General features: G+C 38.5%; 1 protein-coding gene across 4 annotated transcripts in view; it reads left to right on the top strand.

Moving 5' to 3' along the window:
* Window positions 1–22,801, top strand: part of ATG10 (autophagy related 10) — a 259,931-nt gene that overhangs the window by 9,179 nt on the left and 227,951 nt on the right. For 3 of the 4 annotated variants that reach the window (XM_025292258.3, XM_006059351.4, XM_006059352.4), the window contains exon 2: window positions 7,898–8,017. In XM_025292258.3, the coding sequence (XP_025148043.3) occupies window positions 7,898–8,017 (120 nt within the window). Of the gene's footprint in view, window positions 1–7,897; window positions 8,018–22,801 lie in introns of those variants that run through there. The other variant, XM_006059354.4, reaches the window with a different exon arrangement.

The raw sequence follows: 22,801 nt of genomic DNA, 5'->3' as shown, positions 1-22,801 counted from the left end.
TACTAGACTGTGAACCTGGTAAAGGACCAGTGTGTTGCAATTTGAAAAGTACATATAAAAATGTTGATTGTATTTTATTTGCGTTTTTAATGAGTTGAAATATTCTTACTTGAGCAAAGAGGTAATAATTACTCAGTGATATTTCATTATACCATATTATGATGATTTGAATTGAGATGGATATCATTTTAATATAATATAGTTCCTAATTTTATAATCAAGCCATAAGTGTTTTTTTTATTATATGTAACTTCCTTGAGCAAAGCCTAGTCCTTAGATAATTTTTAAAAGTATTCAACCAAAAATTAATTAGTGCTTTGATGTTCAGTCATCTTGCTAGTGGCACAGTGCTGTTAATTAGATAAACTATGGCTACTGAGTGAAATTTTATGTTTTGACTAACATTTTGAATAGTTTAGTAAACCTCAAGTAACTGGAGGGCTTAGGGAATGGAGTGTTTTTACTTGGTTCAATTTTGTTATTAAGTAAGGGTTTGTTTGGAATTTATAAAATGTTCCAAAATGTTTTAGTATTCTTTATGAATTAAGTTCAATTTTTCTTTGATTTAGTATCTCTTAGGAGAAGGCAATGGCACCCCGCTCCAGTACTCTTGCCTGGAAAATCCCATGGACGGAGGAGCCTGGTAGGCTGCAGTCCCTGGGGTCTCTAAGAGTCGGACACGACTGAGTGACTTCACTTTCACTTTTCCTTTTCATGCATTGGAGAGGGAAATGGCAACCCACTCCAGTATTCTTGCCTGGAGAATCCCGGGAACGGGGGAGCCTGGTGGGCTGCCGTCTATGGGGTCGCACAGAGTCAGACATGACTGAAGCAACTTAGCAGCAGCAACAGCAGTATATGTCAAGGTCATCATACAGTTGGAAAAATTATTTCTGTAACTGCTTTGTTTTAGTCTTCCTATTCTCATTCAGTATCCTCTCCCTAAGTGATCACATGTGTTCTGTTATCTATGAAATGTTGATTGAGAATTAATATTCCTAGCTCAGATTTCTCTTTCCTCCTGAGTTCCAGACTCAAAATGCCTGCTGGATGTCTTTGCTTGGGTACTGCACAGATATTTTAAAATCAAACTCAAGGGTGCTACCATCTCACTTCCCAAACCTGCTTTTCCTCCAGGGATCTGTTTCAGCCCATCAGGTATGTGTGTGCTCAGTTGCTCAGTTATGTCTGACTCTATGCAACTTCACAGACTGTAGCCCACCAGGCTTCTCTGTCCATGGAGTTTTTCAGGCAAGAATACTGGAGTGGGTTGCTATTTCGTCCTCCAGGGGGTCTTCCTGACCCAGGAATTGAACCTGCCTCTCCTGCATTGGCAGGCAGATTCTTTACCACTGTGCTACCTAGGCAGAGACTACCACTTAAGGCAAAGAGCTAAGACTGTTTCTTGAACCTTTTCTCCCACCAATTGCTTACATACCAAGACCAGCCAAGTGTTGTAATGAGTATATTACACTATCAAAATACCTTTTGAATCTGTCCCTCTTCTACCCTACTGCCAGTCTTTGTTTAATACTATTGTGTCTCTCCTGAATCATTTTGAAAGTGAAAGTGAAGTCCCTTAGTCCTTTCCAACTCTTTGTGACCCCATGGACTATAGCCTACCAGGCTCCTCGGTCCATGGGATTTTCCAGGCAAGAATACTGGAGTCGGTTGCTATTTCCTTCTCCAGGGGATCTTTCTGACCCAGGGATCGAACCCTGGTCTCCTGCATTGTAGGCAGACGCTTTACCGTCTGAGCCACCAGGGAAGTCTTGAATCACTGATCTCTGTCGAGTCAGATTAGATCTGTATTCGCCTTTGGAAGCCAAAATGCTTATCTGATCAGTTTACTCCCACTTTCAAAACCTTTTGAGCCCTCAGGCTACAAGGCCCTCTTCATCAGCTGTAGTTTTCTCAGTACCCTTCCTCTACCTCTAATTCAGTTACACAAGAGTTTTTCAATTACCAGAATTTCTTGGGGTTTTGCACATTCTGTTTCCTTTACCTCCTCCTTTTGCTAAGTTAGCTTCTGTTCTTCCTTTTACAGATTTCTTAGATGTCACTTTCTCAATTTGTATGTGCACTGAAACAGCTTGTTAACCAGAATTTTGCATGTAAACTGGAGATCTCACTTATATCCTTGAAACATTTGACTGCCTTCATTGAAGCCCCTGCAGCTTATTGACTCTACTGTACTTTATTCCTGTACTCTGTGCTTTCTCTTCCCAAACCTGTTCTCCTACTGTTCCCCTGTTCCTCTCAGATTTTCCATTGTGACCTCAGGAGCACACATCCACAGTTAAAAAACAAACCAACCAAGAAACAAAAAACCTAAACCCTTCATCCATTATTTCCTTTATTACATTCCGTGGAGTAAGGTATTAAAAAATGTTACCAAGAAAAGGAATTTTGTGGTCAAAAGAGTTGGGAAACCCTGAGTTATTAGTTTCCTCATACAGTGTGCAGTTGTGACTCTCCAGGGTGGGAGTGGCATGCGGATATAGTGTTTCTACACGCATCTTATGTGATGTTAACATCTGCGCAGGTTAGTGCTTCCACCAAGTCGTTTTCAAGGAAACTTGACTTATAAACAATAACAAAAAAACTGAAAACCCTCTTTGAATGGAGGCTGTTTTTTCTTCCACCCTGCAAGGCTCAGGATATTGAGATTGCTGGTAACCCCCACTTCTGCAGAGCCAATTTTAGGGTTACTTCTTCAGCATCGTGGAAATAGTCCTGCTACTTTGAGGCTCATGAAATTCAGCTCTACCAGATGCGACAGCGTAGTCTTTTTTTCTCACATGCTGTCCGTAATCACTGGTAGTGGGTGCCTTGAGCGCCATCTTGAGAAGGAATCCAAGGCTGTGCTCTCGCTATCGTAAAAAAGGTATTGGTTTATTAGTGATTATTCTTGATGGTCTTGGCATTGTATTCCACACTTACCACCTCTGTGCTCTACTGTCTTCTACCATTTGCCTGTTGTCATTTCTAAATCTCTTAGTTGAACTTCTATATTTTTAAAAGAGCTCTCTGTTCCTGATAGCTCTCATAATAATCCTAAGTAACTTAAGTGTCTGTGTGGAAGACAGCAAACATTATGTCTTATAGTTTTTTAAACTTCCTGAGCTCCGGTGACCTTCATTTCCAAGCTACTTTATATATTTAACTTCCATGGCCGCAGCCGAGACCTTCTCAAGTCCTAAGTCTCATAGTCTTCCCATTCTTTGATTTCCCTCCTTTCACTGCAGTTGTTCTTCACCATCTTTCATATGTAATAATTCTTGATACTGCCATATTTTCCCAGCCCCTTCTCAGCATCATTTCTTTTTTTACATAATCTGGACCTTGGAGCTGTTGTTCTCAGTAGCATATTCTTTTCCTTCTTTCACCCTTCTCCTGTCACTGACTCAGCCGCAAAACTCAGCTTCATGTGTAGTCAGTGCAGCCCTCTCTGCTGGTTCTGACAAGGGGAACTGAGCTGAGCACTGCTGAAGGCAACCACAATACCTCATAGAATGCTGTACTACAAATTCAGGCTCCCAGCCTGTTCTGGGCCTTCCCTCGTGTCTGCTCATCTTTAAATGCTGTCCTCTCATCTTCTTCACTAGCAATTCCTAATCTATACTTGCTTCCTCAAACACCTCACTGCCCTCTGCCCCTGTATCTGAAAATCTTGTGATCATCAGACTTTGTCTTCCTTAATATTCATCCTCAAATGCCTTTCCTCCAATTGCAAGGGGTGTCTTGTTACTCATATCCATCCTCCGGTACTGATGACTATTATCTCCTCCCAGCCCCTTTAGGATATTGTTTCATCACTCACTTTCTCTATTTGGTATTTTCAACTTTTCCCTCTCTCCAACACCCTTTGTTCAGCTTAAACATATATTTTTATCTCCTTTCTTAGGAAAAACAATATCCTCCCTTAAGCCTATGTACTGCTTTGGTTACCATTTGTATCTACTTTCCAATCAAAGTTTTTGAAAAGTAGTCTACAAATTTTTTGCTTATTTCTGCACATGTAGTTTTCTCCTCAGCCCATCACAGCCTGCTTTCTCTACTATTACTGAAACTGCTCACTAAGGCATCAATGACTGCTTCATTTTCAAGTTCCATACATGTTTTCAGCCCTTTTCTTAATGGGTCTCTCTTTTCTTTCGACAGTGTTGGTTCTTTGTTGGTTATTGTCTACTCCCTTGAAACCTTTATTCCCTGGCTCTGTGGCATTGCTCTTCCTGGGATCTCCTAATACCTCCTTCCTTATTCTCTAGCTCTTGTGTTTATTCTTCTACCTCTATAGGTCCCTTAAGTGCTGCTGCTCTGAAGGTTTCTTTCTCAACCCACTGCTCTTTTCACTATGCACAGAGGTTCCTAACTTTTTGGTTAAGACTCCTCAAGCAATCTGTTGAAAATTTTAGAATCTTTCCTTTTCAAAATATAGGTAGGAGTATACATACAAAATTTAGTGTAAAATTTCATGATCCACCAGAAGCCATATTAAGAATCTGCCATATGCATTCCAGCTTGCAATATTTACTCTCATGGTTTCATTTGTCTCTTTTAAACAAATGAATTTCAGATCTTTTAAGTTCATCTTGGCCTCTCTCCATAATTGAAGATCCGTATTCTTTCTGCGGGGCTTCCCCCATGGTGGCTCAGTGGTAGAGAATCCACCTGCAGTGCAGGAGATATGGAGACGCAGGTTCCATCCCTAGGTCGGGAAGATCCCCTGGAGCAGGGACTGGTGATCCACTCCAGTAATCTTGCCTGGAAAGTCCCACAGACAGAGGAGCCTGGTGGGCTGCAGTCTAATAGGGTCACAAGAGAGTCAGACACGACTCAGCAACTAAAACAATTCTTTCTGCTCCCTTTCATTGCCTGGGTTTAGCTTCTCATGACCTTTCATAGACCACTGTAACAGCTTCTAACTCTCCTCCCTGCCCTCAAGCTGTGCCCTTTAGATACATACTCCATGGAATGTGAAAGTGAAAGTCGCTCAGTGGTGTGGGACTTTTTGAGACCCCATGGACTATAGAGTCCATGGAATTCTCTAGGCCAGAGTATTGGAGTGGGTAGCCTTTCCCTTCTCCAGGGGATCTTCCCAGGCCAGAGATCGATCCCGGGTCTCCCACATTGCAGGCGAATTCTTTGCCAGCTGAGCCACAAGGAAAGCCCAACCACCGATACTGTTCTGACTTTTCAGCTCTAACTTCTGATTCTCTGTTTCCTATGGAAATGGTTCAAACTCTGGCATGACACACAAGCATCCTGTCAAGGAAGTTCATTACTAGTCTATCTGGTATCTTTGAGGCCCTTTCCATCCATTTCTGCTCCATTAGTGGGTGCAGATGGATTCAATTTGCACAGGATTTGACTATCTCTACCTGCCCTTACTCTCTGCCTATCTCTTTAAAACAAAATATTTTTATTTGTTTATTTGGTTGTGCTGGGTCTTAGTTGTGACATGCAGGATCTTTTTTCAGTTGCAACATATAGGATCTAGTTACCTGACCAGGAATCAAACCCAGGCCCCTTGCATTGGGAGTGCAGAGTCTTAGCCATTGGACCACCAGGGAAGTCCCTCTTCATATATTTACCTTATTATCATGTTGGTGGCATCAAACTTGCAGTTCTTTACACCCTTACTTACCTTGGTTCACACTATCCTCCCTGCGTGGACCACTCTTCCAATCCCTGGGATTCACTCACTGACAGTTACCCTGCAAAAACTCCTACATACCTTACAGATTCAACTCCACTCCCACCACACACTTTCCCACACCTTCCCCTCTTTGTTAGGGACTCTTCTTGTGCCTATCATAATCTGTGCATTGCTCCATTGTATACTTTAACTTGAAGTCCTTTTTTCCAGTGCTATCAGAATTGAGAGGTGAGCTCTTAATTGAAAAATTTGATTAAAGCTAGAATTAGAAAAATTATACTTATGTACTTAAAACATTTTGTTTTAACTTAAAACATATAAATATATTAATTTGCCAGTTTTCCCATGTATTACCAAGGCATTTTCTTTGAGTGTGGGTACTTGGTTGGAATTCATTGTTTATTCTTAATTATACTGAATGTGGAATGCATTCTCTAAATTTCTGGTTTGGGTTTAAAAGAAAGAACATAAGCCACTTGTGCAACAGTCTGAGTGCAGAATCCTTGGTTTGTTTCCCCAAGTCAGTCTTTTCAATTGTATTGTCTATAACTAGTTCAGTAGTATATATTTTCATATAAAGCCTTGCCTTTATCATCTTTCCAAGTCTTTATAAAGTCTACATCATAGAAATAACAGTTATCTTTTTTTACTTACATTTTACTGATTTGTGTTGCATTAAAGTATGTATTTATGATACATGAATGTGGTTTGTGAACTTTACACTCAACTGATAGGAGCAGAGATGCTTCATAATAAGCATGCTGTAGTCAGTGTTTTATAGAGGGAGTAGACATTGTGTCATTTAATCTGGCAAGTTGGTGGTGCTTGGTTAAGAAAGCTTCTACTGTAATTATTGTTACTGGTTATCTCCTTCATTGCAAGATAAGTTCTTACAGAGCAAGGATTATATATTTTTTCATTTTTGTGTATCTAACCTTTGTCTATGCATGGTGCCTACTACTTAGTAGAAATTCGATATGTGTTTATTGGATGAATGAACAAATTCTTATGTAGGTCATAGTAAATTTGAATAGTCAGAAAGAACACTGTACTGGGAATCAGCTAGTATAGATAGATCTTTGGCCCTGGAGTCGAACTGGGGTTCGAAGTTTTCTTCATTTGCATCTTTGAGTTTTCCTCATTTATATTCTTGAGATTCCCTGGTGGCTCAGTGGTAAGGAATCCGCCTGCCAATGCAGGAGATGCAGGTTCGATCCCTGGTTCTGGAAGATCCCCTGGAGAAGGAAATGGCAACCCACTCCAGTATTCTTGCCTGGGAAATACCATGGACATGGTACCCTGGTGGGTGACAGTCTGTGGGGTTGCAAAAAAGTTGGATATGACTGACCGACTAAACAACAACTACATTCTTGAACAGATCACTTTCCCTTTTTCTTTTGAGGAATGAAGACAGCAACAGCCATTGGGTTGTGTGAAGATTAGGTGGGAATGTGAAGTGTCCAGCATAAGTACCTAACATAGTAAGCAGTTACCAAGTGCTAAATTGTCTGATGATGCTTATCACTAACAAAGAAAATGTGGGCATTCACTTGGTCCAACTTTTCTCATTAGGAGACTGGAACTATATAATCTGTGAGTTTCCTTTCAGATGCTCTAAAGTTTTCTTTATATAAACAGTATTTCATGTTTTGGACAGATTTATGTAACAAATATATGGATAATCTTTGATTTGTCACATTTGCTGAATCAATAAAGTAGATAATGAATTAGGTGATCATAACCTTACACCTTGTGAAACAGTTACTTTAGGCTTTGAAACATCATTTGTTAGTGAGTTGAACTTGAATAAAGTGGGAAGAATGGCCCCGCTCCACTAATCACTGTCATGCTGTTTATATACGAGCTAAGGTGGGAGATAGAGAAGGAAGTCTGAGGAGGTTGTTTGGGAGCATTAACTTAGAAGGGAGATAATATAAACACTTGAAACTAAATTTATGGACAAACTAGACTTTTTGAACCATAGATATGTATTTGTTACAACTCAAAAACTAGGTTTTGAGTTTTTTTGTTGATCACATTTTCTTCCTGATTAAAAGATGGGGATAGGGAGAGAAAGATGCAAACAAAACACTTTTTTTTTTTTGGAATGGCTCTGGGGTTATTTTCCAATGTACATGCCAAATTTTGGTTTGTTTAAAGAAATACATGAATTAGCAGAATTCCTTTCAGTATTCATTCCACAGCTGATGTTAATACTTAGTTTTTATATTTCAGTTCTCATTTAGTATGGAAGAAAATGAGTTCTTTGGAGAAAAAACATTCCAGCATTATTGTTCAGAATTCATTAAACATTCACAGAAGATAGGTGATGGTTGGGAATGGAGAGCTTCAAAGGTAAGAATTTTATTTTCTATTTCGATGGAGGTTTTTATTTTTCCCCACTTAAAACCTCAGTAATTGAAAGTAATGTACGAAAGCTAGTTTGATTTAGTAAAAGGCTTAAATTGAAGAATGTTTTAAAACAGATGTCCATTTTATTACTTTAGCTATATATACTCATTATAATTAGGCTAATGAAGTATTATCTAGAAAAGTCCTTAGGTGACCTGCTTTAATTTAATAGATAAGAGTGCTTAGCATATTAATTATCTAAATGTAAACAGATGCTTCTGTGGTGCTTCAAACCATTTGTTTATTCTATTAATTTTCTTAGGAAACTACTTTTGTCCAGAGAGTGAAAAGATAATCCAGACATCAAACCATGGTCAAATAATCACAAATTCTGAATTATGGAGGACTGTTCAGTTCAGTTCAGTCGTTCAGTTGTGTCCGACTCTTTGCCACCCCATGTACTGCAGCACTCCAGGCTTCCCTGTCCATCACCAACTCCCAGAGTTTACTCAAACTCATGTCCATTGAGTCAGTGATGCCATCCAACCATCTTATCCTCTGTCGTCCCCTTCTCCTCCCACTTCAGTCTTTCCCAGCATCAGTGAGTCAGTTCTTTGCATCAGGTGGCCAACGTATTGGAGTTTCAGCTTCAGCATCAGTCCTTCCAATGAATATTCAGGACTGATTTCCTTTAGGATTGACTGGTTTGATCTCCTTGCAGTCCAAGAGACTCTCAAGAGTCTTCTCCAACACTACAGTTCAAAAGCATCAGTTCTTTGGCTCTCAGCTTTCTTTATAGTCCAACTCTCACATCCATCCATACATGACCACTGGAAAAACCATAGCTTTGGAGGATTTCTTAATAATATAAACACATGTATCTTTGGGAATTTCTTAATAATATAAACACATTCCAAAATATTCTTTCTTTTGGTTCTATTTAGTAATAGTAATGTAAAAAGTCTATATACTCATTTATTTCCACACATATATTTAGTAAGATTCTCTGCCTAAAGCTCTTTAAGAGGTCTTTGAAATCCCTTTTTTAGAGAATAAGTTTTTTCTATTTGATGTTTTATCTGATTTGTGAAAAAGTGGTGAAATCTTGTGTCTCTGTTTCCTGTATGAAATCTGAGAAATGTGAACATTTTTGGGCTGATTCTTATGATTCAGAACTAGAGGCCAGGGAAATGCAGGTCTTGATCAGGTTCAGATTGTCACTGGGGAGAGAAGCCATGATTTTTCTTGGGTGGTATGTCAGCTAAGCTTTGGCACGGGCTTCATGTCAGGGTTCAAAAGTGTAGAGTCAATTTCTTGTGGTAGATTCCAGCCCTACTCTGTAAGTTAATGATGGGACAGTTCATAAACCCTTAAGGTGTCTCTCAGTCTAGGATAATATGATCTTAATAGTACCTTTTATTATTTTTGGTGCTGAGTATTTTATAATTTTGCTTTCTGTTATGTTTGAATTTCTAATCTTATTTCTTCTATAATTATTATCAACATATAAAGAAACTACTAATTTTTATATATTACTTTTGTAACCATTCATCTTACTAAATTCTCCTAATTTTCATAATTTTTTGGTAATTTCTGTTGTGTATTCTAAGTAGAATGAGGCTATCTACAAATGAGGAGTTTTTTCTTGCCTTCTTTGTAATATTCTCTCTATTATTTTTATGAATTGAGTAGAAAACTGTTAATAGTAATAACAGATTTCTTTGTCTTCTTCGTGATTTTGATGTTAATGCTTCTGATATATAATGGTTAAAATGTTGGTTGTTTATTCATTGGATGAGAATAGATTTCTGACCTATTTTATCCTGTAATAATTTGTGTGATTATACTTTGGGAAGTTTCCCTTTCACCAGCTTAAAAAAAAAAAGAATTTCTTCTTTTATCTTAAGCTAGAGGCTGAATAATAGATTCCTTACCATTTCAGGGACCTAGTAGAGTGGTGGAGGGGAAGGTTAGAGAGGAAGCTGGGTGTGTGTGTGTGTGTGTGTGTGTGTGTTGGGGGGCTTTGGGGAAGATCTCCAGGGGGGAATTATATGTCAGAAGTTTCTTCACTGAATTTGTTGAAAGTAGTGCCATAAGAGATGGTTTCCAGGATTTGTTTTTATTCTTGGCCTTGCCTCCACTTCAAGGATGGGGATGGCTAAGTCTAGTTTCTTGTTTGCTGCCACTTTCTGCCGAGTTAGAAAAGCTGCCTACCCTTTGGAGTGAGAATTATGCCTCTAATTAAGGACTCTTCTCTTTAATGTGGGCATGAGCCTATAGATACTATCAAAAAAACCCTAAAACATTCATCAGAGAAAATCTTTACAGCCTTAGGGTAAGGATTGCAAACTCAAGAGTCTGTGAAGACCTGGTGGGGTAATGTAACTGGGTCAAGCTGCTAGGGACAAGACAATGTGGACTCTGAGTCGGGGCCTATGGCTGACCAGAGTGCTCGGCCTGAGGACAGGTTAGAAACATGGGCCCAGGAGTTTACCAGATCTTCCAAGAAAAGTAAAAAAGATTTAGGGTAATATCTAAATTTTTAAATGTTGGCAACTAATTTAAAAAGATACTTTCCAAAGACAGTGAGGACTGAACCCACATGCCATGGCCCTGTGTGTCCAGTGGGTGACTTCTGGAATTGGGTGTCTGCCTGGTGTTGACTGGTTTCTCACCTTGCTTCAATGCATGCTGTTGATCTGAATTAGGATAAAGGACTCCAGGTAAAGAGATCCTTCTCTACTGTATTTTAGAATGTTCGTATTTTTGCTACTTAATTTCTGCAGTCAATGGCACCCCACTCCAGTACCCTTGCCTGGAGAATCCCATGGACGGAGGAGCCTGGTAGGCTGCAGTCCATGGGGTTGCTAAGACTCGGACACAGCTGAGCGACTTCACTTTCACTTTTCACTTTCATGCATTGGAGAAGGAAATGGCAACCCACTCCCGTGTTCTTGCCTGGAGAATCCCAGGGATGGGGGAGCCTGGTGGACTGCCGTCTATGGGGTCGCACTGAGTTGGACACGACTGAAGCGACTTAGCAGCAGCATACCCTATTTAAGAAGGAAATTGTGAATCGGTTACTTCGTTATCTCCTTAAAACTTCCATCCTTATTACATCTCAGGCTTTGTGGAACTGTTTGGAAACAATAATTAAACTTTTACTTTTTAGGCTCCAGAAATTAATTTTTGTATTAAAAGTAGTTGTATTGGTATATAATTGACAAACAATAAACTACACATATTTAAAGTGTATAATTTGATAAGTTTGATGTATGTACAGACCTTGAACCTTCACCACAATCATGAGAGTGAGCATATCTATCATCCCCAAAAGGTTTCTTATATAACTTTTTAGTGCCTCCCTCTGCCCCTTTTCACTTTCATGCATTGGAGAAGGAAATGATTGGCAACCCACTCCAGTGTTCTTGCCTGGAGAATCCCAGGGACAGGGGAGACTGGTGGTCTGCCGTCTATGGGGTTGCACAGAGTTGGACACAACTGAAGCGACTTAGCAGCAGCAGCAGCAGCTCTGCCCCTTCTTGCCCCTCATTTTTAAAAAGAACTTTGTTTATCCCTATATAAAGAGACTTCTTTAAAGAGTATGTATACTGTCACTCATATTTTCAGGTTTGTTCATAAACCACTTTGGTACCACCCATTTTATCTTTTGGAGAAGGCGATGGCACCCCACTCCAGTACTGTTGCCTGGAAAATCCCATGGACAGAAGGGCCTGGTGGGCTGCAGTCCATGGGGTCACAAAGAGTCGGGCACGACTGAACGACTTCACTTTCACTTTTCTCTTTCATGCATTGGAGAAGGAAATGGCAACCCACTCCAGTGTTCTTGCTGGAGAATCCCAGGGATGGGGGAGCCTGGTGGGCTGCCATCTGTGGGGTCGCACAGAGTCGGACACGACTGAAGTGACTTAGCAGCAGCAGCATTTTATCTTTCAATGTTTAGAGAATTGGTGTAATTCAACATTTTAGGTAAGGCAAAATATCATTATTTCTTCAGAGTTGATGAGAAAAACAGTGTGAATGAAACATATAAATAATTTAAAATTTTAAAAGAAAGAAACTTCTTAAAATATTCAAAATGTCCTAGTTTTTCATATCTGGAGGTATGCAGATTAAGGAGAATGCTTCTAAATCAGTATTTTTTGGTGGGGCTTAATTCTATTGGCATTTGGTCAGGACTGTTTTTGTTTTCCTACTCCTAACATCTCCAAACCCCTCAGGAGGTTGGTACACTCTTCCTAAGAGCCATTGTTTAATGTGATGGTGTATCAGATATTAAAGATAGTGGTTAAGATCATAGGCTTCAGAGTTAGATAGACCTGAGTACAAATCCTTGCTCTACCATTATTTCCTTTACCATAGTCCTCTACTATCTGGATTTTAGACGATTTACTTAATGTAGCCAAATTTCATTTTCTTTACCTATAAAATAGGAATAACAATAATACCTAACATGGTTGTTGTTTGGATTAAATGAGATTTGCATTCTAAAAGTTCAGCGTAGTTTTTGGCATGTGGACAGTTATTGTATGATTATCATTTTTAGGTGGTTGATTAAAATTTTCAGTGTCTTTTGTTAGATAAATAATGCTATGAATGAAATTGTAGTTAGGTTTTCAGAAAATTTTATGAAAGTGTATTAGCACCAAGTATACTGGATTGGTCTGAATGAAATTCTAGTTAGGTTTTCAGAAAACTATATGAAAACTATATACTGTAGTATTGATATATTGGGGCTTCCCTGGTAGCTCAGCTGGTAAGATTCTTGGGTCAGGAAGATCACCTGGAGAAGGAATAGGCTACCCATTCAGTATTCTTGGGCTTCCCTGGTGGCTCAGATGATAAATAATCCACCTGCAGTGCAGGAGACCTGGGTTGGATCCCTGGGTTGGGAAGATTCTCCTGGAGGAGGGCATGGCAACCCACTCCAGTATTCTTGCCTGGAGAATTCCTATGGACAGAGGAGCTGGGAGGGCTATAGTTCACGGGGTTGCAAAGAGTTGGACGCAACTAAGCACAGCACAGCACACTGATACATTATTCTGAATTTTCTACAATAAGAAAGGAGAGCAGAAGATGGTAAATAGCAATGAATGCAATTGTTTGAAACCCATTAAAGGGTTACCTTGTTTTATTGCACTTTGTAGATATTGTATGTTTTACAAATTGAAGGTTTGTGGCAACCCTGTGTCGAGCAAGTCTATCAGTACCATTTTTTCAACATCCTTTGGTCACTTCATGTCTCTATGTCACATTTCAATAATCTTCACAGTATTTCACATTTTTTCATTATTATTATATTTGTTATGGTGATCTGTGATCAGTGAGGTTTGATTTAGTATTGTGATTATTCTGGAGTGTCACGAACCCTGCCCATTAACAGTGAACTTAATAAATGTGTGTGTCCTAATTGCTCCATTGACTGGCCATTACCCTATCTCTGTCCCTCTCCTCAGGCCTCTCTATTCCCTGAGACATTGCAATATTGAAATTAGACCAATTAACAATGTTACAATGGCCTCTAAGTGTTCAAGTGAAAGTAAGCATTGCCTCACTTTAAATCAGAAACTGGAAATGATTAAGCTTAGTGAAGAAGGCATATCAAAAACTGAGACAGGTCAAAATTTAGGCCTCTTGCACGAAACAGTTAGCCAAGTTGTAGATGCAAAGGAGAAGCTCCTGAAGGAAATCAAATGTGCTATTCCAGTGAAGACATGAACAATAAGAAAGTGAAACTGCTTTTCTCTAAGGAGAAAGCTTTAGTGGTTGGGAAGATCAAACTAGCCACAACTTCCCATAAGCTGAAACCTAATCCAGAGCAAGGCTCTAACTCTTCAATTCTTTGCAGGCCGAGAAAGGTGAGGAAGTTGCAGAGGAAAAGTTTGAAGCTTGACAGAGTTTCACTCATGAGGTTTCAGGAAAGAAACGATTTCCATAACAAAAAAGTGCAAGGTGAAACAGCAAGTGTTGATGTAAAAGCTGCAGCAGGTTATCTAGATCTAGCTAAGGTCATTAATGAAGGTGACTACACTAAGCAACCAATTTTCAGTGTTGACAAAACAGTATTCTATTGAAAGAAGATGCCATCTAGGACTTTATAGCTACAGAGGAGAAGTCAATGCCTGGCTTCAAAGCTTCAGAGAACAGACCGACCGAATCTTTTGTTAGTGGCTAATGCAGCTGATGGGAGAAGGCAATGGCACCCCACTCCAGTGTTCTTGCCTGGAGAATCCCACGGATGGAGAAGCCTGGTAGGCTGCAGTCCATGGGGTCGCACAGAGTCGGACACAACTGAAGCGACTTAGTAGCAGCAGCAGCAGCAGCAGCAGCAGCAATGCAGCTGATGACTTTAAGTTGAAGCCAGTGTTCATTTATCGTTCTGCAAATCTTAGGGTCCTTTAGGTTATGCTAAATCTACTCTACCCATTTTCTATAACTGGAGCAAAAAATCCTGGATGACAGCACATCTATTTATAGCATCTCAATATATTAAGCCCACTGTTGAGACACCATTCAGAAAAAAAGATTCATTCAAATAGTACTGCTCATTGACTACATACCTAGTTACCCAAGAGCTCTGAGGGAGATGTACAACAAGATTAAAATTGTTTTTATGCTTACTAATACAACATCCATTCTGTGGCCCGTGGATCAAGGAGTATTTTCAACTTTCAAGTTTCATTTTGTAAGAAATACATTTCATAAGTCTGTAATAGTGACTCCTCAGGTGAATCTGGTCAAAGTCAATTGAAAGCCTTCTGGAAAGGATTTACCATTCTAGATGCCATGAAGAACATTTGTAATTCATTGGGAGAAATCAAAATGTCAACATTAACAGGAATTTGGAAGAAGTTCATTCCAACTCTCATGGATGACTTTGAGGGGTTTAAGACTTCAGTAGAGGAAGTTACTGTAGATATGGTAGAAATAGCAAGAGAACTGGAGTTAGAAGTGGAGACTGAAGATGTGACTCACTTGCTGGAGTCTCATGATAAAACTTGAAAAGATGAGTTGCTTCTTATGGATGAGCAAAGAAAGTGGTTTCTTGAGATAGAATTTACTCGTGGTGAAGATTCTGTGAAGAACTGACAACAAAATATTTAGAATATTATATAAACTTAGTTGATAAAGCAGTAGCAGGGTTTGTGAAGACAGACTCCAATTTATTTATTTATTTTTATTTTTTTGGCCACACTGTGCAGCTTGTAGGATCCTGCACTTGGGTCATGAACATGAAAGCATGGAGTCATATCACTGGACCACCAGGGAATGGGTAAAATGCTATCAAACAGCACTGCATGCTACTGAGAAATCATTGGTGAAAGAGTCAATTGATGTGGTAGACTTCACTGTTGTCTTATTTTAAGAAACTGCCACAGCCATCCCAACCTTCATCAACCACCACCATCATGAGTCAGCAGCCATCAACATAAAGGCAAGACACTCCACCAGCAAAATGATTATGACTTGCTGAAGGCTTAGATGATGGTTAGCATTTTTTAGCAATAAAGTATTTTTTGTTTATATATTGTGGTTTTATACTTAATGTTATTGCTCACTTAATAGTCTACAGTATAGTATAAACATAACTTTTACATATACTGGGAGACCAAAAAATTTGTTTGACTCACTGTATTGTGATATTTGCTTTATTGTTAGTCTGGAACCCAGCCCTCTATATCTCGAAGGTATTTCTGTTATTTAAAAAAGCCATGAGCTCATAATGTTAGAGAAGGAAGGGGGATAGAGAGTGGGCGAGAGAGAGAGAGAGAGAGGGACAACAGGCAGACAGAGAGGAGCAGAACAGACTCCAAACCTAACTCGTTGGACACCATTGGGAGTATCTAGGGCATCAACTCCTTGGTCTGAAAATTGTTGGTTAAAGGAAAAGAAATAAGCATTTATCCTGCATGTCCTGTATGAACTATATTTCATGGTAACTAAATAGCCTAATTTGAAAAGTGAAATTTCCCCCCCTCCTCTAGACTTCCAATAAACATAAAAAGGGCAATTGTTGTTCAATCGTTATATCATGTCCAACTCTTTGTGACCCCAGGGACTGCAGCATGACAGGCTTCCCTGTCCTTCTCTATCTCCTTGAGTTTGCTCAGATTCATGTCCATTCAGTCAGTGATGCTATCTAATCACCTCATCCTCTGTCACCCACTTCTGCCCTCAATCTTTCCCAGCATCAGGGTCTTTTCCAATGAGTCTGCTCTTCACATCAGGTGGCCAAAGTATTAGAGCCTCAGCTTCACCATCAAGTCCTTCCAATGAATATTCAGGGTTGATTTCCTTTAGGATTGATTGGTTTCACCTCCTTGCAGTCCAAAGGACTCTCAGGAGTCTTCCCCAGCACCATGATTCCAAAGCATCAATTCTTCAGCACTCAGCCTTCTTTATTTTCCAACTCTCATATCCATACATGACTACTGGAAAAACCTTAGTTTTGACTAGATGGACCTTTGTGGGCAAAATGATGCCTCTGCTTTTTAATATGATGTCTAGCTTTTTGTCATAGCTTTCCTTCCAAGGAGCAAGCGTCTTTTAATTTAATGGCTGCAGTCACCATCCACAGTGATTTTGCAGCCCAAGAGAAGAAAATCTGTCACTGCTTCCACTTTTCTTACTTCTATTGGCCATGAAGTGATGGGGCCAGATGCCATAATCTTAGTTTTTATAATATTGAGTTCTAAGCCAGCCTTTTCACTCTCCTCTTTCACTTTCATCAAGAGGCTTTTTAGTTCTTCACTTTCTGCCATTAGGGTGGTATCATCTGCATATCTAAGGTTGTTGATATTTCTCCCAGGAACCTTGATTCCAGCTTGTGATTCATCCAGCCTGGCATTTCACATGATGTACTCTGCATGTAAGTTAAATAAGCAGGATGACAATATACAGCCTTGTCATACTTCTTCCCCAATTTTAGAGTCATGTCCAGTTCTAACTGTAACTTCTTTGACCCGAATACAGGTTTCTCAGGAGACAGGCAAGGCAATCTGGTATTCCCATCTTTTTAAGAATTTTCCACAGTTTATTGTGATCCACACAGTCAAAGGCTTTAGCATAGTCTTTGAAGCAGAAGTAGTTGTTTTTTTTGAAATTTTCTTGCTTTCTGTTTGACCCAACAAATGTTGGCAACTTGATCTCTGGTTCCTCTGTCTTTTCTAAATCCAGCTTGAACATCTGGAAGTTCTTGGTTCACATACTATTGAACGCTAGCTTGAAGGAGTTTGAGCATAACTTTACTAGCATGTGAAATTAGTGCAATTGTACAATAGTTTGAGCATTCTTTGGTGTTGCCCTTCTTTGGGATTGGAATGAAAACAGACTTCAATTAGAAAATCACCACTTTTCAGTCCCTAATGAAAGAAATTAGTCAATAGTAATTAGTAGGTGAAAACATTAGATGAAAAGTTAATGTGGAATTTACAAAAGAGGGATTGAGCTATCATTATCTGAACCTAGTAATCGATCTTAGCTTTGCTGAAAATAGGGTGAAAGTGTTAGTTGCTCAGTCATGTCCGACTCTTTGTGACCCCATAGACTATTGCCCAACAAACTCCTCTGTCCATGGAATTCTCCTGGCAAGAATTAAAGTGGGTTGCCCTTTACTTCTCCAGGGGATCTTCCCCACCCAGGGATCAAATCTTGGTCTTCTGCATTGCAGGCAGATTCTTTACCATCTGAGCCAATAGGAAAGCCCCCAAATAGGGTATCCAGATATTATGTACTTTCTGAAGTTTTATAACATGTATCACAGACCACAGTCTATGAAATATTCTTGCCACCAAATATGAACCCAAATAGAACCAATCAAGGAAGTCAAGTGATAGAGGACCAAGTTAATTGACACCATGGGAAACAAATAGAAAAATCTAGAACTCTAAAGGACAACTGACCCAGTTTCCTTATAAAGTTGATGGTAGGGTTAAGAAGTGAGGAGGAGGATTGTATTTCTAATTATTTAGAATTAAGAACCAGGTTTTTTTGGGTTTTGTTTTAAAAATATCCTTGAGGCAGCAAGCAGCATGTTGTTCTAGTGAGGAAAACTAGCGTGCAGCTCAGGTCATGTGAGACTTACTATGGGAGGGTGAGGCTGGTTCAGGAAATGGGTCTGTTGACCATGAGCTAGGATGTCTTGACAGTGTCAGCTTGCTATGAAAGTTTCTCAGTCCTTACTTTCCTTTTCTGAATGTATCTTGTTGACCTGTAACAAAGAGTTTGTAGATTGAGAACAGTTTTTGGGCTGGTAAGTTACAATTAGTTCTTGAATTGCCACCAGTTTAGACCACACTTTGAGTAGCACTACTCTAAATTAATGGAAATTCAAGAACCATACATTAATGTACTGTGTGAACCTTGTTTTGATCCTGACTCAAACAAAGCTACTGTAAAAGGACTTTTTGGGGGGGACAGTTGGGGATATTTGATTATGACTAAGGTGTAAAATGATACTGATGAGGTTAGCAAAGAAAAAACACACCAGGGACAGATAAAGCAAATGTGGCAAAATCATAACATGTGTTGAATATGAGTAATGTGTATATAGGTTTGATTTTGGTACTGTTCTCTCTTTTATGTATGTTACATATGTGCTTCCTTTTGATGTCATAACAATTTATTCTTCACCCTAAACTTTATTTGTAATTACAAATGTTCTTACCCTTGTCTTAGATTCAGTACCCTTTTTGGGAATTTGTGTGGTTTAAAACTTCAAAGCAACTTGCTTTCTAAAATTTTTTCTTTTGTTTCGTGTTTTTACTTGCTAGATATGAGTAATTAGTTCTGTGATTCTACTTTTCACAGGTTATTGATAAAATAATTTCCCATAGTTTTTCAACTTACTCTCTCACTTTTGTATAGCAGAAGCAGGAAAAGAGACCATTCAGATACTGAAAACAAAATATTCTACTAATCTTGAGATTAGATTTTATACAGTTGACACTAGATTACTTTGTATGTTATTTTTAAAGAAGAATTAAAAGCCTTCTGCTCCCTTACCCCTACCCCTGCCCCATTAATCCCTGTCTCTTCAGTTAAATGTACTAGATTATATCTTGAAATTTCATATCAACACACTAGAAATATTTTGATCATTTCCCTAACAGCTTAGGAGCTGATTATTTAAAGGACTTATTTCCTAATTTATGTAGATGTAGAGTAAAAATTTTAAATTTTACTTTATTCTTAGAAATTTAAAATTAAAATTTTTTTGATTCCTGATTTTTAATTTCTTTTTAATTCCTTCTTTTCAGTAATCTTTCTGATTAATTCACATTGATTTTCTTAAAGCCCTTTACCATATCCTAATTACATCAAATTCGTATTTTTAAAATAGATTCTAAAACATTTCCATATTTTACTGTATTCCATCTTTTGACACTGTCTTAATAGAAAATTCACCCCACCCTTCCCATTTATTCTCCTACCCTGCTGAATTTCACACCTTGTTTATTTGCACAGCTACCTTTATACCTTCATTGGTGCTTCAGATGGTAAAGAATCTGCTTACAATGCAGGAGACCTGGGTTCGATCTGAAAGATGCCCTGGAGAAGGGAATGGCTACCCACTCCAGTATTCTTGCCTAGGAAATCCCATGGACAGAGGCGTCTGTAGGTCTGTAGTCCATGGGGTCACAAAGAGTCAGACATGACTGAGTGACTAACAGTCACCTTTAAGTGAACCTTAAAAGTGAATAAAGTGAAATACAGTGAACCTTTATTTTTAATGTCTTATTATGAAAAATTTTAAATATACAAAAGTAAAGAGCATAGTATAATGAATTCCCACGTACCTGTCACCTTACTCTATAATTATCAACTCATAGCCAGGAACATACTCTTAAAGCATATGTGGCATATAGGAAGTGCCATAATATATCTCAATTTAATTAAGTTGGCTTTCTTTTTTCCCTCCCCCTGTTTGTCTTAAAATTATGGATTCTTCAAGTACACTCTAAATTTATTTATCATTAATATTAAATTAATGAATGAACTCAGGAAAAGACTCTAGAGACCTAAAAGATTATTTAAAGAAATATTTATTTATTTTAAAAATTATAGGAGAATACCTATACATGACATAAAATATATCATCTTAACCATTTTTAAGTGTATAGCTCAGCAGACCAATGTGCAGTTCACATTGCTGTGCAACCAAGTTCCTGAACTCTTTTCATCTTACAGAATCAAAACTCTACACGCATTAAATACTAACTACTCGTTCCCCCACATCCTAACCCCTGGCAACCATCCTTCTACTTTCTATGAATTTGACTACTGTAGTTATCTCACATAAGTGGAATCAAACAGTATTTATTTTTTGTGACTGTCATTTTGTTTAGCATGAAGTCTTCCAAATTCACCCATTATTTCTACAAATGTTGAGTTGGGATGTTAAGAAGTAGAGGACTAAACAGAGTTGGGGGTGAATTTCTGTTAAATGATGACATCTTGAATTATATGGCCTCATTCTGTTAAGAGATTTCATTTCTTTTATTTTGAAGCACAACATTATTAAGGAGGATTAAATGTATGTCTGATAAGACTAGATTTTCACCAGTCTCAAATTTGCTCATACTGTATAAGTCCAACTGGATATTTCTATCAGAAACATAATCAAATTAGAAAGTAAATAGTGGAATTAATGGGGACTTCCCTATGGCTCAGTCGTTAAAGAAATCTGCCTGCAGTGCAGGAGACTACTTGAAATAAAATAAAATAAAATAAAATAAAATACAGGATACATGGGTTTGATCCCTGTGTCTGGAAGATCCCTTGGAGAAAGAAATGGCAATCCACTGCAATATTTTTGCCTGGGAAATTCCATGGACAGAGGAGCCTGGTGGGCTGCAATCTCTGGGGTCACAAAGAGTCAGACACAGCTTAGTGACTAAACCAATAGAATTAATATCTTAAGTACAGTTATTTTTCCTACCCGTTAATTTTTGTGATTTTTATACATTGAGCTGTTGGAATGAGGATTTTTATTTTAAAGGTGAAATATTAACTATCTACTTACACTTTTTGATCTCTGTGTACATAATATCCTTAGATTCCTTGCTAAAATTTAGTGACAATTTTAAAGTTTATGAGAAGAACAGGCATTTCCTACAGGCTTCATAAGTATAATCTTTTTTTATGTGAAGTGAAGTGAAAGTCTCTCAGTTGTGTCTGACTCTTTGCAACCCCATGGACTATACAGTCCATGGAATTCTCTAGGCCAGAATACTGGAGTGGGTAGCCTTTCCTTTTTCCAGGGATCTTCCTAACCCAGGAAACGAACCCAGGTCTCCCACATTGCAGGTGGATTCTTTACCAGCTGAGCCACAGTTTTTTATGTGAGTAACAAATAAATGCATTTGTTGGTTTGAAATACTTAGTTTTGCTTAACTTTTATTTTTCTTCTTTCAGCTTATTAATTTTTTATATATCCCTGTATTAATCCTTTTTAGGGTGGTTGTGAGCCATTATTGCTATTAGTTTTAGTATAATGCTGTATTTGCTCAAGTCATCTACTGTGAATTACTGAAATATTGTTTCTGGCCCCAAATGTCTCTAGATAAAGATTAGATATATTGCCTTCACATAGTCTTTTGATTAGGCTGAAGTAGAGTTTTTTTTTTTTTTTAGCTTATCTTTGGAGATTAGGAGAAAAATGCACTTGGAACAACATGCTGTGTTTTCGTAATAAATATTGACTCATAGTCAGTTACACTAGATTTTTCATTCATAATTTATTGTGTGTTATGATATGATCTGTCACTTAAGCATATGCAAATCTTAAGCAATCATTTCAAGAAGAACAGGTTGTATCACTTGTGAATTAAATATTTTTGAACACCATTTTTAAAGCTTATCAAGAGTATCAGAGAAAGGAAAGCTGTAATTCTTTATAAATTTATCAGTTGAATTTAAACAATGATAGTAATTGTGCACATCTAACACTTAAAAGCACATTTTTGGCTAACTGTGATGTTTGGGTTCATTGGGCAGACTGGCAGGGTGTATTTCAAAAAGCCTCCTAGAGAGTTAATATTGGTAAATTTATAAAGCTCAGTATCTGACCCACAGATTCAGATAGAATGGAATGGAGCTATCTCTCAAAGAGGGATCCACATCAAGCAATGTCAAATAATATATGTATACACACACATGCACACACACATATCCTTTGACATTTATATTCTGAGATACGTGTGTGTGTGTGTGTGTGTGTGTGTGTATGCTAAGTCTCTCCAGTCATAGCTCACTCTTTGTGACCCTGTGGACTCTAGCTCATCAGTCTCCTCCATCCATGGGATTTCCCAGGCAAGAATACTGGAGTGGGTTGTCATTTCCTTCTCTAGGGAATCTTCCCAACCCAGGAATTGAACCCATGAGTGTCTCCTGCATTGCAGGCAGATTCTTTACTGCTGAGCTACCAGGGAAGCCCCATATATATAATACATATATATAATGTAGTTAATAAACTATGCTATGCTATGCTATGCTAAGTCATTTCAGTCGTGTCCGACTCTGTGTGACCCCATAGACGGCAGCCCACCAGGCTCCCCCATCCCTGGGATTCTCCAGGCAAGAACATTGGAGTGGGCTGCCATTTCCTTCTCCAATGCATGAAAGTGAAAAGTGAAAGTAAAGTCGCTCAGTTGTGTCCGACTCTTAGCGACCCCATGGATTGCAGCCTAATAGGCTCCTCTGTCCATGGGATTTTCCAAGCAAGAGTACTGGAGTGGGGTGCATTGCCTTCTCTGAATAAACTAT

This window comes from Bubalus bubalis, chromosome 9 (assembly GCF_019923935.1).
Source record: "Bubalus bubalis isolate 160015118507 breed Murrah chromosome 9, NDDB_SH_1, whole genome shotgun sequence".
Classification (NCBI taxonomy): Eukaryota; Metazoa; Chordata; class Mammalia; order Artiodactyla; family Bovidae; genus Bubalus; species Bubalus bubalis.
Note: the sequence above shows the minus strand (reverse complement) of the source record. Positions and strands in the feature narration are given on the sequence as shown.